This window comes from Osmia bicornis, chromosome 14, assembly GCF_907164935.1.
Source record: "Osmia bicornis bicornis chromosome 14, iOsmBic2.1, whole genome shotgun sequence".
In the NCBI taxonomy this organism is placed as follows: Eukaryota; Metazoa; Arthropoda; class Insecta; order Hymenoptera; family Megachilidae; genus Osmia; species Osmia bicornis.
This window is the reverse complement of record NC_060229.1, coordinates 376,324-394,223: the sequence shown is the minus strand read 5'-3', so window position 1 is coordinate 394,223 and position 17,900 is coordinate 376,324. Positions and strand designations below refer to the sequence as shown.

The window sequence follows — 17,900 nt, the reverse complement described above, 5'->3', positions numbered from 1 at the left end:
ATTCAATTTTTAGTAATTATAAAGTTAACTTGTTACGTAAGTTTTGACGAGATGTTATTAATTCACCCTTTTAGCTTCGCGATGCATTCAAGCGTGTTCCTTTTTCATGCGCTTTTTCAACGAACGTTCAAGCTTATAAAAATATTTTCAGAGAATTTTCAATTTTCTGTTTTTATTAAAATAATTGCATCAAAATAAATGATAGGTACTGAAACTTGAAAATTGAAGGTGCTTTTAATGAATTATTAAAATATTATGAAAATATTACAAATGTTTAAAAAATAGAAATCATATTTGTTTTTGACAGATGTTTAACATTCAGTATATGGATTTATAATATAATAAATGCTAAAAATTGTTTACAATTAAAAATTCACCTACAATTTCTTAAAAACAACAGTGAATCTGACAAGATAAAAAAAGGTAAATATATCAGTTTTTCCTTTTGACACGATAAAAGTCTCCATTAAAAACTAACTCGCGAAAGAGGGGTAGAAAGTGTGACGGGTAGAAAAAAAAAAAAAGCAAACGAGAGCAAGATGAGGAACGGCGCTGAAGGCGGCACTTAAGCTGCTTTATAGGGCTACAGCTGGTCGTAGATTGTAGAGGCACGGATATGGAAGGATAATTACATGTACAGGGATGGCATTCGTGGCTGGTCAGAGGGGTAGACTCTTGGCCGCGTGCATGTTCAACGAGCCGACAGCAACCACGGCGACCGAGTGTTTTTTAAAAAGCTCGAGTTCCACTAACGAGGCTAACTTGACATAATACCAACTGAAATAGACTTTATTATACCCCAGTCGACTCTCTGCGATTCCGCAGCCGCGTCTTCACCCCTATGATGACATACGTGATGCTATTCACCCAGACTAGACTGTGAGATTACATATGGGGGTCGGTTTCTATGGATTCTTAAGTATCATCTTGTCTGTAAAACTCACACAAACATAAAGTCTTCATAGTAGGTATATTTTTTTAATTTTACTGTCTGGTGAATAGGAAGTTTCATTTTGAAGTATGTTACCTACTACCTACATGAAGGGGGTGCGTTTAAGTGAATTTTAATTTTGGTTAATCTTAAATCATATGTATACTCTTTTTATGTGACATGTAAACTGAAATTTTATACAAATAATAATATAATTATTTAATAGACTTTTTGAATTTATATGATGGTACTACATGAAAATTTTATAATAAATGAATAATCGCTAATAAACACCATCCAATATAAATACATATTCAAAGTTAAGAAGAAATTAAACTGCAAACATTGAGGATGATTTTAAATAAATAAAATATATCTAAAATAACTGACATCGTACAGAAGTAATTAACTATCGTATTTAATTTTAATGCACAAATAAAAAAGCAATTACTGCCCGAGGAAGTAGAAAAAATACCTAGTACCTAGTAGATTTTTAATCGTTCAATTTTTTAACTTCAGAATTACTTATTGCAATGCAAAATGTAAAATACTTAACTCTAATTACTAATGAATTAAAACTTTCAATTTTTCAGGTGTGGTTCCAAAATCGCAGAGCAAAATGGAGAAAGAGCGAACGATTGCAGGAGGAGCAACGAAAAAGAGAGGGTGGAGGAAGTGGTGCACTAGAAACGGCTGGTTTACCACCTCCAACCTCTTCATCGGCAGGTCCAAGTCCCACAGGACATGATCCTGAAGGTATGTAAGATTTCAAATAAATTATCGTCCAAGAGCGAATCCCGTGCCAAAGTGCCAAAGTGCCCTAATGAATATTCAATTTCCACTAGCATTTATCTGCATCACTACAGAAAAACCATACAACATGTAACAGTGTCCGTTTTGATTCGAAAAGGAACAACAAACAGCAGCGCCCCCGACGCGGAGGACGCCGGGCTAGATGGAGCTGGCGGATCCAGGAGCCCAAGTACAACTTCCGCCTCGGTTAGTCCGCGGCCCCAGCAGAGTCAGCCGTCCCTGGGTGGTGTCTCGACGCCACCGCCAACCCCCATAAGGGCGCTACCGCCACCACCTAGCACCGTAGGGGGTCTTGGCCCGCCCGCTGAGAGGTGAGCTTTTAGCTTCGTTTGTATTTACGTCTTTAGGAAATATCCTCGTCCCTTTACCCGCCTCTTCGTCACCGGCTATCCAAAGTCACTCGCTGCAAGCAAGCACCAGTGAACACGTCGACCGGATGCTTGATACGCGCCATTAAACCACTCCTTCTGCAGTTTCCTTCGGTTCCTTCTCCTTCAAACCCTCCCGCAGCGTGCGACGCTCGCTGCCTCTCGTATACATATATGTAATCGTGATAATCGTCGCCTCGTTAAATCGTGTCAAGATCGTTTACCGAGTGGATACTGTAATAACTATGCGAGACTTGGGATCTTGGGATCTTGGGATTTGAGCATTGGCTCATTTTTAATAAAAAATAAATTTAAAAGGAAAAATGAAATTTCAACCAACTTCTTACACAACATGTATTTTACGACAAAGACTCACGTACCATTAGATGAAAATATGCAAATGGATATCCAACACAAAAGTAATTTGTTATTTATAAACGATCCTTACAGTGACGTTACAAGAGAAAATCTCATAGGCTAAGAATATTTTCTTATTCACATCTTGAAGTAATGGTATTATGAAGACGCTATTATGTCACTTTAGCTTCGCAAAATCTATTTTGGTTCTAATTTTCTGGTTCTTGTACACTTCGAATTAAAATAGTTAACAAATCTTATCACTAAATATTGTACAATCCAAACGAACAACGAAATACCACTTCCCAACCAAACATCTAAAAATCAGCAAACAACCCTCAGACCTCCTGCTACTCATTGAAGTTGAAAATCCCCTGACGCATCAAGGTTCACGAATCCCCGATTTCTTTCTCGAAGATGGTAAGTATCCGTCGGTGGCTCTTTATAATCCCTGACAGTACTCCCCTCGCATCGACGGGAAGGTAAGAAGAACAATGTTGAAAAAAACGCAGACATACGGAATAGAAGGAGTAGCTTGTAGATAGTAGAGGGAGAGGAGTCGGTTGGAAACGGTAGGAAGATACTCGTTCGCCGTCTCCGCGGTTGTAATTTATTTAAAACCGCTCGCCGTAAATATATCCTCATCATTTATTCAGCGGCTTGGCAGCTTCTCGACTGCGGGGGTGTACGTTCCTCCTTACCTACCAAGCCAGATAGAAGTTGCTGGCTCGTGTAGTCGATTCGCGTGGAAACAGGGGCGGATCCATGCTCGCTACGCCGTAGAAGAGGGCTCGTCTTTCTTTTCAGACCGTCTTTCTTGTTTTACGGTAACGTTCTTGGGGTACGGGATTTAAATTACTCGCGGCGAACGTAATCTCGAGTGGAATTGGTTTCCGCTCGGCCTCCGTATCGATTCTACAGCCCATGGATTCACGATGGATTGCTTTGAGCAAAGTTCTTCAGAGAGTTTAAAACCGATTTTACTTGAACTTTAGGTACTTTGCGGCATACAAAATTATTGATGTTTTTTTTTTTTCTTTTTTCAAATTTTAAAACTATTCGACGAAAAAGGATGATAAAAAATACCAGTTATAACTCTAGGAATCCATAAAACTAAAATCACTAAATGTTTCTTAATTTAAGTCCGCCTGCAACTAAATTTAAATTCCTCAAAGATGAAATTTGCATGAAGTCAATAATTCATAGGATTGCTTTAGAACATTATTAGCCGCATCTAAAACGCGTCTCCAGCCGAGTTAGAGCAACCGGAAATACAGAGACTGTCTAGAATCTGAGTTAGACACAGAAGAAATGAAGTGGGTGTTCGCGAGCGCATGTAAGCAAGCCGCACGCTAGGCTACGCAGCTAATTGCCGCTAATTATCGCGCTTACCGCAGTTCAAGCTTTCCTCTCTGCATTTCCGCCACTGCATTTCGCTTCCTTTGCCTCTTCGCCACCATCTGTTACCACCCTACCATGCTTTCCCACCCCCTATCTTCTTCAGTCACCCAAAATTCGGTTCCTACATTCTGTGCTGACTCTTATATCGTATGTACAACCCTTGACCCTCGTTTCCAGTTTTAAGCTACCTTCCATATTAAGTCTGTTTATAAAGTAGTTTGCATTTTAAAACTGAAAAATTTTATTATAAAATTCAAAGGGTATGATTTTTTCTTTATGTATACTTATGTAAATTTGTCAGCATGTGTAAAATATGTCAAATGTACCAATCAAGGGAATATTAAAAATTTTAAATTTTAAACTTTAAATTAGAGAATTGAAGAAAAAAAAAAAAAGTTCTATAAGAGCATATACATATTTCCTTCGGCATTCCTTTGACATTCAAACGATTCATTTTCATCCCCCTCATCTCTCCATAAAATTGTTTACTCTTTTCCTGTAATCTTAAACCTCCTCCCCTTATATTCCTCTCTTACTACCCCTTTTTTCTTAAAATTGCTGTATCTATTTGTACACATTTATCCTTCATCGTACCCAACCTGTTTACTTTCCTATCGCTTCATCTCTCTTCGTTGACTTAAGGATCTTTCTCCCTTATCCGGGAAGATTCCCTGGATCCTCGTTTCCGTCACTCGAGCTATACCTCGGGCTCATTACATTAATTAAACAATATTTGCGATTAATATTTGAGATAATCATCAGCGCCTCGAAGCAGCTTCTGCTTGCTGGCGAAGGATGCGGAATATCGCGCGTGCTAATCGGGTTAGCGCTTTCGTGAGCCCTTCTGCTTCCCTTTCTATCACCGCACCGGTTCGGCTTTGAAGATGTATTCTTTTTGTCAAATTGCATGACTTTGGTGAAAAATGTTGACACGCTGATTATCAGTAATTATTAATTAAAGAGTTCTTTTATTTATTTCAAACTGTATAAATTCCGTAAGATGATTTATTAAATATTTCAAAAAATTAGGATTTAAAAAATTTAAGATTTCACAAGTAAATAAATGTACTGAAAATTTTTAAAAATTTCTATTTACAGTACCCCATCTCTGACAGCAGGATTCAGGCCAGTGGAGCCCCCCACGTCACTTCTCTTTTCACCGCATTTGGCGGCTCAGTTTTCTCCACCTTTGTTCGCCAACAAGGTAGTCAGTACCGCAGCCACGTCCCTATCATCGACTACCGCTTCGTTATGGTCATCCAGTGACCATCGGTCTGGAGCGTTGCACGATATGCTGACCTGGTCTCCAGGATGGCCAGGACCATTGTGTGGTTGCTGTAAACCAGGAACCGGGGATCTTCACAGAAACAGCAGTCTAGCAGAGCTCAGGAGAAAAGCTCAGGAACATTCCACTGCTCTTCTCGGAGGACTGGCTGCTTTCCCTGCAGCATTACCTCTACCTCTGCCTTTGTCATTGCTGCCACCTTTGTACCAACTGTCCAGGAGGCCGGAGCATCATCATCATCATTTACCGAGCATGGTGCATCAGATACAACCGACGACTAAAGAGGATCCCTAGGATCATCGCGTGTGCTGCGTTCGCCTGATTGATCCTTTGACCTTGGTAACGGCCACGTATACGTTTCAACACGCTGGTTTGTTATTTTTATTGTCTTCCTTTTCTTTGTTGATTTGTTTGAATTTTTATTTGAGAATTACAATATTGAAAGATGGGTGGAGGTATTGAGTAATTAGATAGGGATCAAGGTGGGTCTGGCCCTATCTTAAAATGTCGACTAATAAGTACTCCATAAAAATTTATTCGGATCAATAAATACTATATGCCTTGGCCCACCCCAGATAGAAACTCTATTTAGTTACGTCAATGACTGGAAAATTTTCAAATTCATAATGGAATTAGACTCGTGGAAAACTTGCCTGTTGATATTCATGAAACTGTTACCAAAAAATTAAGTTTGAAAGATTTCTATACTTTAGTACCTAATAAAAAAAAAAATTGCAAATAACATTACTTGCAGTGATAAACAATTTTAAGTTAATGAAATGAAGTTTTAAAAAGTCTTTTCGTTTAATTTGATTAAGGGATGAAATTCAAGTGCTGGATTGAAACTTATTGTTATCTTTATAAAAGTATACGTTTTTCATTTATAAGTATGTTACTAATATCATTAATTTTATTTATCAAATTTGTTATGATAGTTTAAAACGAAATCTTGGGATGGTTTTAATTGTACCAAGAACATCAACTGCAATTTTCTAACATTTCTAAAAATTCAATAAACAATACATAATTTTATTTTGATGCAATTGACATTCATCCGAAGATTTGTATAAAATTCGAAGAAAAGAATACATTCACATGTAACGAGTGAACGGAACAGGTTCAATACTCGTAGCAATTTTGTATTGCGATGGAATAATTTCTATTATCACCCTTAAATCGAGTCTATGACAATTTTCTTGAATTATATGATTACTCTATCGCATTATTCAAATAATACGGACATCCGTATTATCCGAGTAACACGGATGTTCGCTTCGATCGCGCGATACAAGCACGCGCCTTCTGACACAATAATTTTTTCTTAATTTTCTATCATTAAGAAACAAAAGAAGGATATTCGTGGATATATCTTGTTACCCTGAAAACAGGCGTCTGGAACTCTGGAGAGTTGTTACAGCGAATTAATGTTTCAGTGAACGCAAACTGTAAAAGTTTCAGCAGTTTTCTTAATCCTCTTAGCATCCGAGAAGAAAGATAAAACTTGAATCTTTCCTCTAATTACGAAATCTTTTGCATTGCAAAAACAAGTGGAGGGTATTGAATTAAGTAACAAAGTAAATAATGAGATGAATAAATGTGATATTCTTTTCTGTTGTCGATAGTCGTTGAACGCTGTTATTTGAAACAAGATAAATAATAATATAAAAAAAAAAAAAAAATTCAAAAAAATCGACGATTTAATTATCTCCAGTGTTTCGCGTCTGCCTATCAAGGGTTCCATGAATCCCTTAGGATTATATGATACCATTTAGACAGACACGTTTACCACGAGTCTATGGCTATTCGTCTATATTTTGAAAAATATTAGATTGTTGCCAAGAAAATCGCTAAACGTCCGAAAATATTAACAAATACAAATATGAAAAGAAAAAATATTCATAACCATCATTAGGTACCAACGTGATAAAAATATTATTAAAAAGCTTATAGTCATTCTCTTTAAACATATAAATAGTAACTGTTTTATAATTGGCCAATTAATATGCAACAATCTAATAATTATCAGCGGATGTAACGATCTATTCTCCAAGAGGTCAAGGAAAAAGTTGCTATACGAACAGGAGCAATCGTAGAAATCGTGTTGAATGTACAACACACGAGAAGAAGAATGATATAAAACGGTGATCCTCTAGTGTTAGTAGACTAATCAGTTGGACGTATCTACGATTGCGCTCGTAAGAGTAAGAAGAATTGTTTCATTTACATTACAATCTCATTACCACTGTCCTTTTTAATTATTAAAAGCGTGGTATAACGAGGAAAGGAAACGTAGATACCATAGTAGAGACCTGTATATTACATCCCGGTGAATTGTCAGTGCTAATCAAGGATAATCTAATAACAGTATGTTACAGACTAGTGATCATTATGTAGCCTGAACTGTGAGTAGTGAATTATTCGAATAAACTTGTTCTCTCGTGATAAAGCATGTGTTTAATAAAAAGTCTTTCTAATTTACTTAAACCCATTCCCGTCTTCCTTAAAATTTTTTTAAAATGATAGTGTACTGAGGTAATTATTTAATTTAAGCACCATTTTGAGGGCCTGCAATAAACATCCATTCTCTCTGTCCATACATATAATAATACGAAAGTCAATTAGATCAGCAATTGGCCGTTTAATCCTAATTCTGAAAAGTTTGATGATCTGATTAATTTGATGAAGTACAATTTGCGTGTCGTAGTCGACGCGGTATGTTGCAAAGGATCAGGTGTTCACTTAAGGGATCCCTTGAATCAACTCGGTGCTGAGTGATCAAAGGCTATGGTGAACCTATCAGAGAGATTTACTGGAGTACTAACATCTAATAGCAATTGAGCGTTGAATTACACGCGGCGTACAAAGGAAGGGATTGATCGACAACATGTACTTGCTGATGTATACATAATCAGTTTGAAACAGAGTAAGCACAGTTAGACGTTCAATTTGATCTATGATCTTAAGATCAATTCCCTCAAACGATAAGACTATAATATCTTATTAGACAAAAGTTATTATCTTTAATCTTATCAACAATATTTTAATAAAATTTTAATCCGACAAAAAATAGCAAACAATTAATTTTATTAAGACTAAAGCAAATTGTGCAACGTTCCAAAAGTAGTGGAAAAACGAAATCCCCCCCAAATAATTCAATTTACGGTAAACCGATCTCCAAAGAGCCCCCTTAACACCCCCTAAACACAGTTCTCGAGGACCTGATACGCTATCAGCTCCCAGATCGAGTACTTTCCCGTTCGAAACCGCTGATCGTGGCGACGAGTTTTTAAACAAAGCACGCCCCTAAAAACCGAGACTAGGTGGCAGGAAGCAACCGTGACGGGGAGGTGAAAAAGGGAAAAAGTCCGATTGGGGGTAAGTCGAGAAGAAGGGGTTGTTGGCAATCAATGCTCTTCATAAGAAAAGCTCGCCCCCTCTTATGGGATCAACCCTCCTCACGCGGTGAGGTCTGCATCGGGGGGAAAAAAGGGTGGAGAGGAATGCAGGGTAGAAAAAGAGAGAAAGAGAAAAGGTAGGAGAGTGAGGAGATTATTCTCGTTGGACAAAGAAAGATAAGAGCAGGAGAGGGATGAAACGAGACGGAGGGTTGTTCCAGGCTCGACCAACCAGAGACGAGACGCCATTGATCGGCACGTGGCTCCCGGTTGGTTCAACGGATTGCACGAGGGTGGAGGGTGCAGCTTTAGCTGGAAAGTGACCGTGATGGTGGTGGTAGGGAGGAAGAAGCCGATGGTGGGGCACAGACGCGTTCTGCACACTCCGTTACACTTACTGGTAAACCGTATTAATCAACGACATCATGGTTTATCCCCCCTCCCTCCGCCCCCAATTCCTCTCCGCTACTTGGCATCCATCTACCTTAACCTACTCTATCCTCCATCCCCCGCCGACTCCATTCCGATCTATAGCGAAACCTGCACCGACATTGCTTACAACCACCCTCCACGACGAACAGAGGGGGATTGAAGGGTGCCGAGGTAAAGACGCGTGTACGCGAAAGAACATGAAAAAGTGGAGATAACGAAGCTGTACACTGTGCACTGTACAGAATGTTATGAGAATAATGTTAAGGATTAGGCATGGTTGCCTGAAATTGAATCCAAATATTATAATTACCACACTATAGCCACTGAAAATGTCTAATATTTTGATTTTTAATAAAGTTTCTATTTTGCTAGTTCTAAACCGATTGTGAGTGGTAACTCAGAAAATTCTTTACAATATGGATGATGGGGTTGAAGGACGTATAAATTAAGGGAGTATACTGCACTAGTAATCCTTCCCACTTAAAATTTTGAAAATGGACATCGCGTTGTCAATTCCATTTTTTTCAATCTTAATTAATTTGACAAAATATAGAGAAGAAGCGAATTGATTGTAAGGGTCGTTGGAAAAGTAAAATGAAAAGAAGCAAAAGGGTGGAACGAGCTTAGAAGGAGACTAAAGTAAAATAGGGAGAAGAGTGGAGGGAGGAGGGCTTAAGAGGGTTGAAGCGGTAACAATGTTCGGCGATAAATTTATGAAATAATGTAGGTGATAGGCGGTAAAGAAGAGGAAATTTACGAGGCAAAATGAGAGAGGAGAATGAATTTGATTTTACAGGTTCTACATAAAATAAAGAAGATGGAAAGGGAGGAAATGCAACGGTAAGTGAATGTACAATGAATCAACGTAGATGAAATAAGGATACAGGAAGTAGAGGAACATTAGGAGAAAAAAAAAAAAAAAATGGGAGAGATGGTGGATTCTGTATGAGAGGATAGAAAAAGAACAAAAGCGAGGCGCCATAGGTCACTTTGAGAGAAGAGATCGACCCTTAACGATGTCTCTCGATACCATTACGCGGCTAGCTGAGATTCAACAACCCAGTACCATTACCCCTATCATCGTGGTATAGTCAGAAAAAATCCAATTGATCCTCCACCTTCTACTGCAGCCTTAAAATGTGCTTTTCATACGATTCTACTTTTGCTAATAATGTAATGATTTTGTGAATAATGTATTGAACACAGCAAACGATCACAATTCCATCGTTAATTAAAAATGATTGACAAACGATTTCATCATACTTTGGTCTCCCACAAAAAGGGGAAGGAAATTTTCCAATCCCAGTAAACGAGTTCCCAGGAAACGGTTCCACGGTGTTCAATTTCCATCGTTACAACCCCGTCCGTGTCTGTCACGCCTTCATCCCCCAGGTTTCGGCATCGATTATACCAGCGCGACGTTTCATATTAATCACGATCCAAGGATGTACGCGATGAGCTTGCGAATCAGGACGTGGGTAACTGATTTTAGAGCATCGAGAGGATCCGGAGAGGTCGAGGTGGTGGTATGCCATCCCAGATACCGGTAGACAGTGATTAATACGGTCGACGTCGTCTGGCGTCTTCAACCCTGAAGAAGAGAAGCCAGTCTCTGCGTGGGTGGGCGGGACCACGAGAACGTTTTCAGCTGAGCTCCTCTCGAGCGTACTCCGCGGTAAAAGGTTTTACGAAATTCATTGTCAGGCAATTTGCATGTCAAAGCCGCTCGAGAGCACGCTCTACGACCTGCCGGCTAGACGGGGACTGTCTATCTCTCTTCCTTTTCCACCCTCTCTGGATACCGCTTGATGGAATTAGAGGTAAAAATGAGCCCTCTTTCGCATGCCTGGTATGGATACAATTGTTTATGCTTCCGTTCGTTGGGAAATTATTAGAGATTGGCTGTGTAATCATTTCATCAAGGTTTGATCGATATTGATCGTGTTTGAGGTCGTTTGAAGTGAAGGGATGGTTAAATTGTGATACAATTCGGATCTGTTCAGAATTTTCCTAGTTAAATTGAGATGATTTCTAGCTTTTAAATGTTTCAACAAATGGATTTATTTTATTATTTTAGTTATTTTGGTCGTTACCACTTGAATAGCGAAACCTAGCTAAAATCGCAACCCAAACTTGAAAAAACATATGCAACGATATAATCTTAAGTTAAACGTATAATTTTTAAACAAAACAGTTTCATATAGTGGAAAACAATTTTAAACGAACAGCGTAGAAAATGAGAATAATGTGAAATGCAAAACCGCTCTCCCAGGGTTCTTAATACATATGTTGAATCATTTATGCATTTACATTTCCAATTTAAAAATATAAGTCTATTTAGAAATTATATGTATATTAAGTAACGAATATTGAACATGATCTCTTTTCGTCTTGTCTACCGAAAGAAGAAATCATTTATAACAGTAATTCTATTTCCGCATCTACCCTATCCCCCGTCTGAACGAGAAATTCATTTTTCCGGAAAATCGAACCGCAATTTCTTGCTGAATTATGAATTGCGATTTTGTGTAAAACGACGATATTGAAACAGCAGAGAGGTAGGCGCTATAATTGAATCACTTTGTACAGGGAAATGAGGGTACTTTATAGTGGATTCGCGCTCCACAAAAGAAAACAGCCAATGCTGTAACCGAAGAAAATGCAACATTTATTTCGAGGGCAATTTTCATACAAATTGCAAGATACATACATATATTAACATTACCGTACAAAATTCAATAATACAATTCATAATCAGCATTAGAAAAGCAGTATAAAAGCACATTTGGTTATACATATATATAAAATAATTCTGGTTTCTATTTGACTGATCTACAATAACGAGATAAAAAGGTTTCCTGAAAATTCAGACGACTATATCGGGCTACACGTAATTCCCAGGTTGGATATCGTATATTTCACTAAAGCGAAGGGTGAAAGTTCCGCCGGACAAAGGGCGAGGGCGTAGAAGGCAAGTGAAGAAACGACCGCTAGATCTCCCGTATAACGCCTTATAAAGAGTAAAGCCTCGAAACGAACGAAAGGGCGGAAAAGAATTTATCGTGGTTGCCTGAAAAAGCTAAAGGGATCAGCAGCCGCAATTATTTTCAATTTTCAAATCCACTTCGTGGCTGTTCTACTTCCTTTCTTCTTTTAATAGGGGATACCTATGTAACTTACATACTCGTACTTACATGCTGTATCTGATTTTTAATAAATTTTTCAATTTTCCTTAAAATTAAACAATAGGTAACTACCATTTTCAAATATCCCCCCTAAAAAGCTTACTACGAAAAGTAAAAACGGTGTCGTCCATAAAATAGCATCGTCCGACCTATTTTTTCTAGGCACGTGGCCGCAACAGCGCGGCGCGGCATACCCTTTATCCCGAGGAAGCGGAAACGGAACTGGATGAAGCCAACGCCGCCGGCTCGAAGGTAACGAGGTTTTCCTCGGTTGGTTAATTTGCCGCGGATTGGATCGCGCGAAAACACGCGCACTAACATGGTTTTCAACGATCTATATCCCTCTCTATCTCCTTTCACCTTCGTCTGCATCGAAAACCACCCACCGGTGTCACCAATATTTTCTGCACTTTGATCATCGTGGATCGTCAATGATACGCCGATGCTAAAACGCCAGCTACCATAACGCGATCACCATAGTCGACTCCAATACCAATTTCTTTTTCCTCCTTTTTTTTTTTTTTTTTCTATTTTTTAACGTTCGCTTGCAAAATCTAGCCGCGAATATCGTCGTCTGATGCTCAGCTCGTTACACTTTGATCGGTGTTTCACGAGGACAAAAAAGGATTGCTGCGGTTAAGCTTTCAGCGTGCGGTTCGCTCTTTAATCGAGTCATTCGGGATTCGTTTTAGCGTCTCGTTTAATGCGAGACTGAATCCGATAGCGCTGATCATGGGGTGGAAATTGGTTGCAACCGTGTATCTCCGATGGAACCAGAGTCATTGTTTTATTGTTCGGCATAGAGGTAGCTGTTTGTATTGTTATTTAATCTGTTGCTGTTTCAACTGAATCTCTTTAGTGGATTGTATTTTGGTGGTGTATAAATTTTTAGAATGTGGTAAATATGCTCTAATAAAAAATAACTGTCTATAACTTATTGTTAGGAGCACATGTCAGATTCATTTAAATCAATTACATATTAACTGTCATGCAAAAAGGTTTCAACCAAATGAATGGTCACACAACTCCGGGTAGGTAAATATTTTTCGTTCTCTTTTTTCCAGCCGTAATACGTTTTAAAAATTGACATTTCATGCCATGAATATTGCTGATGGAAAAAACGAGATCCATGTATGTACTACATATACATACATGTATAATAGGTACTTTATGAATGACATTTTACGTAGATTTTCTTCTCTGATAGGTTCATAAAGATTTAATTACTATATTATTTGACTACATTTATTGTACCTACCAATAATAATACTTGAGTCCACAATTTCAAAATTACAGATTTCCAAAATTCAAAAAGGCTAGACAGTGTATAATATACCGCGTACAGTGCACAGTGCACAGTGCACGTGTTTCATATTTCAAGGGTCGTTCATAATCACTCGATCATTTTTATTTGATCGCTTTCGAACGACTGGATATCCGTGTCGTAACAGATGGAAAATGGTGACGGATAAAAAGCGTTGGAGCATAACGAAATCGAAGTAAAACCTTTCATAAGTTTTGATTTAAACTCTTCCGGATATCTCATTCCGTAAACAACATTTTATACTTTCGCATATTACTGCCGTTTTATACGGGCACGCGCATCACTTTGATCAACGCTGGATAGCTAATGGAAAAATGTAGCCTACATAACTTGGTTATAGTTTGCGTACACGTCAGCGAACGTTTTTACGCATCCCCTCGAAATGGTCTACAGGTTGTATCAAAACAGACTACATATTATTTTTCAAATAAAGAAACAAATCGAACGTGTAGAATAAGATTTTGTTCTAGGAAACTTCGAGGAGCATTTCGAGGAATTAAAAATATTTATAAAAATAAGTTTGCGAATTTATGTCGATGGAAATGTAATTAATTGAAAATAATTCCCCTCAACTAGACACAATATCACAGAAACATAAATAGTAATAAACTTTTAATTCATTTTTCAGAGAAATTAAAAATCATGAAGACGCAATAGACTAGAAATAAAAACTGATCACTTTTACGATATTATAACTGATCTATTGATAGTAGATGGTTTAGAAAGTTCATAAAGAGAAGTGAAAAAATAAGAACAGAAAGTCGTCACACCATTGGTGTAGAACGATTGGTCTTTTAAAGCTTACCACCACTTCCGCAAAATTTATTAAATGATTTATTTGATGTTTGCCTCGCCAGCAAACGCGTGCGAGCTAAACTGGCCGAATATCGAGCGGATACCACGATCTCCCTCCAACCTATTCACCCCTTTTAACTTTCTCTATGTATATACCTTGTCGCGAATCTTTATACAGGGTGCTTTTGATTTTCATTAAGGATGGAAAACCAATCTACAGGTGAAGAAAATCAATTAAATTTAGCCTCTCAAAAATATCTAAGGAACTGAAATATGAACTTGGTACAACACATTGATCCTAAACAGTAATTAATATGTTTCCAGAAATTAACCTTAGAACACCTATTACTAAAAAATTATAATTTATAAAATATTGGGGAACAATAATTTTTCATTAATTGTAATGCACGTCGAATAATTCATAAGTATAAATTTTATTTTCAATCCTATACCTATACCTAAACCTAATATATGTACATCAGTATGATGACCCGTAACTTCCTAAACAGAGTATAATTGAAAAAATTATCGATTAAAACCGAAAGCACCCTATAGATACGTACCTATACAGGGAGCATCGGCAGACGCAACCAAGCGTCTGCCAATTATTCAGCAAATGTTATAATTGGCACATTCCATTACGCGTAATGGATCGCACTTAGCGGCTGCCGGTGTGATTGGGGCTCGAGAGCCGCGGAGAGAGACGCTTAAACGGAAGTGTAACGAGGGAGACGAAGAGAGAGAAGGAGGTGAGGCCAATCTCGATAATACGACCATAGCAAAGGATATGACCTAACGCGTGCGAGATACATACTCGAGGATAGCAGTTATCTAGATGCCTGATTATTCGGGATGGATTGGAATCATTTTGGATAATGATAACGATCTTCGTGAGCTGATAATTATAGGGCGACATGATACAGGGCGATCAAGTAGCTTTTTTAAAAGATACCAAATATTCTTGTAATGTGCCTTTATAGGCTTACAAAGTTTCAAAATGATTCAACTCATGGATTTCTTTCAAAAAGTGTTAGAGTATGCTATTGTTGCAAGAGCAGCTAGACATAAAGCAAAGGAATATTGAAAAATATATTTCTTCTAAGGAACATAAAAATTCAATTCTGTGCTACCATGATCATAACTTCTAATGATAAAAATTAATAATTCATATTCATATGAATTCATAGGAAAAATAAATATCTATAGATCCCTATTTAATTATGTAAATAAGAAATCAGTAGTATCTAGAATTTATAATGTAATTTATAAAATGCAAAAAAAAACATAGAGTAATAATTCATGCACTAGTAATTATGCCACTCATTACTACATCACTATATGAATAATTATTATAATACTGGAAGAAAATGATTGATGATTGTTAGCTTTGTAAGATAACAACAAAATCTATAATAATCATTTATCTGTTAGTAATTTAATTAATTTTAATACCACTAATACTAATAGTAGCTCAAGATGGACCAGAGAAACTCAATTATTTTATAAATTATTTTATAAAATACTGACACATACATCAGACAGAATATCTATTCAACATCCAAATTGCAAACTTAATAGATTGTTTAGAACGATTTATAGGTTATAATATTGATATGCAGATATTCGCAACAATCATCAATTACATTTCATTATTTCGCGATCCACTTACCTATATATATTCATAAATAACTATAAATAAGCGAATTTCTCCAATAATAAATGTAAAATACAAGAAATATTTATAAATATTGTACACTTACCTCGAAATTGAAGTAGGACGCCTGGGTCGTCGGTGCCAAGAGTCAATTTCCTAATATTTCTCAGCAATGACTGATCTTTTATCCTAAATTACAATTACATATATCATAAGTAATACGTGTTACTTTACAAATAACACATTTCATAGATTAATTACTGCTTTTATTAATACTTACATTTTAATTGAAGGAACAACAACGAACGTACAACGCACTTCCACTACGCTTTGACGCGTCCTGACGCGTAATTCATTTAAAGGGAAAAGCGCGCGATATTTGAATAGGTTGAATTCAGTTGGGTGAAATTGAGTCAACACATGAAAACGTTTAATAGTTAATATAACAGAGAATTTAAATATCGTGGTAATTTCTAGTAATTTAATAATGAAATTCAAATAACTATTCCTGAATATTAATACGAATAATGATATAATTACAGCAATTAACTATAATTGAATAACTTTATTCGAATTTATAATTTTTGTTTGAGTATTATTCGAATGAAAAATTATTCGTTATTTACGATTAATCTAATCGGTTGAACTTTGTTTTGGAAACTGGAAATAAAATGAAGTACAAAAGTAAATTAAATTAAATTAAATTTATACAGTAGGGGTCTCAAAGGTCTGTCGTCCTAGGGTTAATTGCAAACATATACAGAATAGAGAAAAGATTCAAAAAAAATGTAAATGTAAATGTTTGTCTATTTATTAGTAAACTCTGCGCCACTATCAATCATAAAACTGTAAAGCCCAAAACATTGAAATCCATCATGTTGAAAACAGCAATAGGACACTATAGTCAAAAGAGAAATCCATCCCACTTTGTGCACACGAGTGTCACGCAAAACCAGCTCGGTAATGTCGCGTCAGGAATGATTTGTGCCCGCACAAAGGCAGATCCGCGACAGGAATCTTCGGGTATCATGCGGTTTCGTTCGGTAAGCGTAGATTGGATAGCGTACGGGGCCATCATTTATCCGGAAACAGCGATGCCAGAACGGTAGATACAGCTGGACACCGCATGCGGCCCGTGACAATTATTAGGATAGCAATTATCGTCCACGAACACAGAGACAGCAGAGGTGGTACAGGGAAATCTAACCGAACGCCGTGAAATAGACTCAGGTGTGCACACCGGCCACTGTTGAATTTATAATTCTGTTAGGCACCCTCCGCAGCGTCCCTGGCCGCTTCCGTTCCGCGCCACGTGCCATCGTCCAGGCCCCTAAATTCAAATCGCGCTGGATAAAATGTCGGAAAATATTTTTCGAGAGACCAACGTCGTTTTTTTATCGCATTAACTTGATTGAAGGCAGTTGCATGCTCTACCATGACGATTAAATGAATTTGGATATTGAAACTAGAATTATATCTACCCCCGAGTGGAAAGCTGGTTCATTTTGTACTCGACAAATTAAATTTACTTTTTAAATTTAAAATTTCGATAAAATGGGTGGTGGGTGACGCGACGATTAAAATTTGATAAAATTTATTAGTATGATAAGGCCTGGGGCTGTAGCCCTACCCATTTTAAGTAACTTAATACTCAATCTAACCTTAATTATTTACATAAAAATAAAAATAATTCATACATCCAGCAGAGTAAAATGAAAACCCAAGCAGAAAGACTACCCTCGAGTATCTCGACTCGAGACACTTCCGACTCACCCTTAAACCCAACATCCGATTCCTAACATCCGCCAATTAACGTGGAGAGATCGAGCAGCTAGGAAATAAGGATTTTCGTATCGACTGGCACGAGTCCACCGGTAGGCAGAAGGTTGGAGGAATGGCCTCTGATAGCTGATGAGGCGGAAGGCACCTAAAGAGATAAAGCGGTGAAATGGAGGGACGA

At 37.4% G+C, this 17,900-nt stretch overlaps 1 protein-coding gene across 1 annotated transcript in view; it reads left to right on the top strand.

Annotated features, from left to right (window-relative positions):
- The window catches only part of LOC114878674 (cone-rod homeobox protein), a 31,870-nt gene extending 24,280 nt beyond the window's left edge, over window positions 1-7,590 (top strand). The window contains exons 4-6 of the mRNA XM_029192753.2: window positions 1,525-1,687; window positions 1,842-2,055; window positions 4,969-7,590. Of these exons, the coding sequence (XP_029048586.1) occupies window positions 1,525-1,687; window positions 1,842-2,055; window positions 4,969-5,449 (858 nt within the window). The 3' untranslated portion in view covers window positions 5,450-7,590. The remainder of the gene's footprint in view (window positions 1-1,524; window positions 1,688-1,841; window positions 2,056-4,968) is intronic.
- Window positions 7,591-17,900: the final 10,310 nt, after the last annotated feature.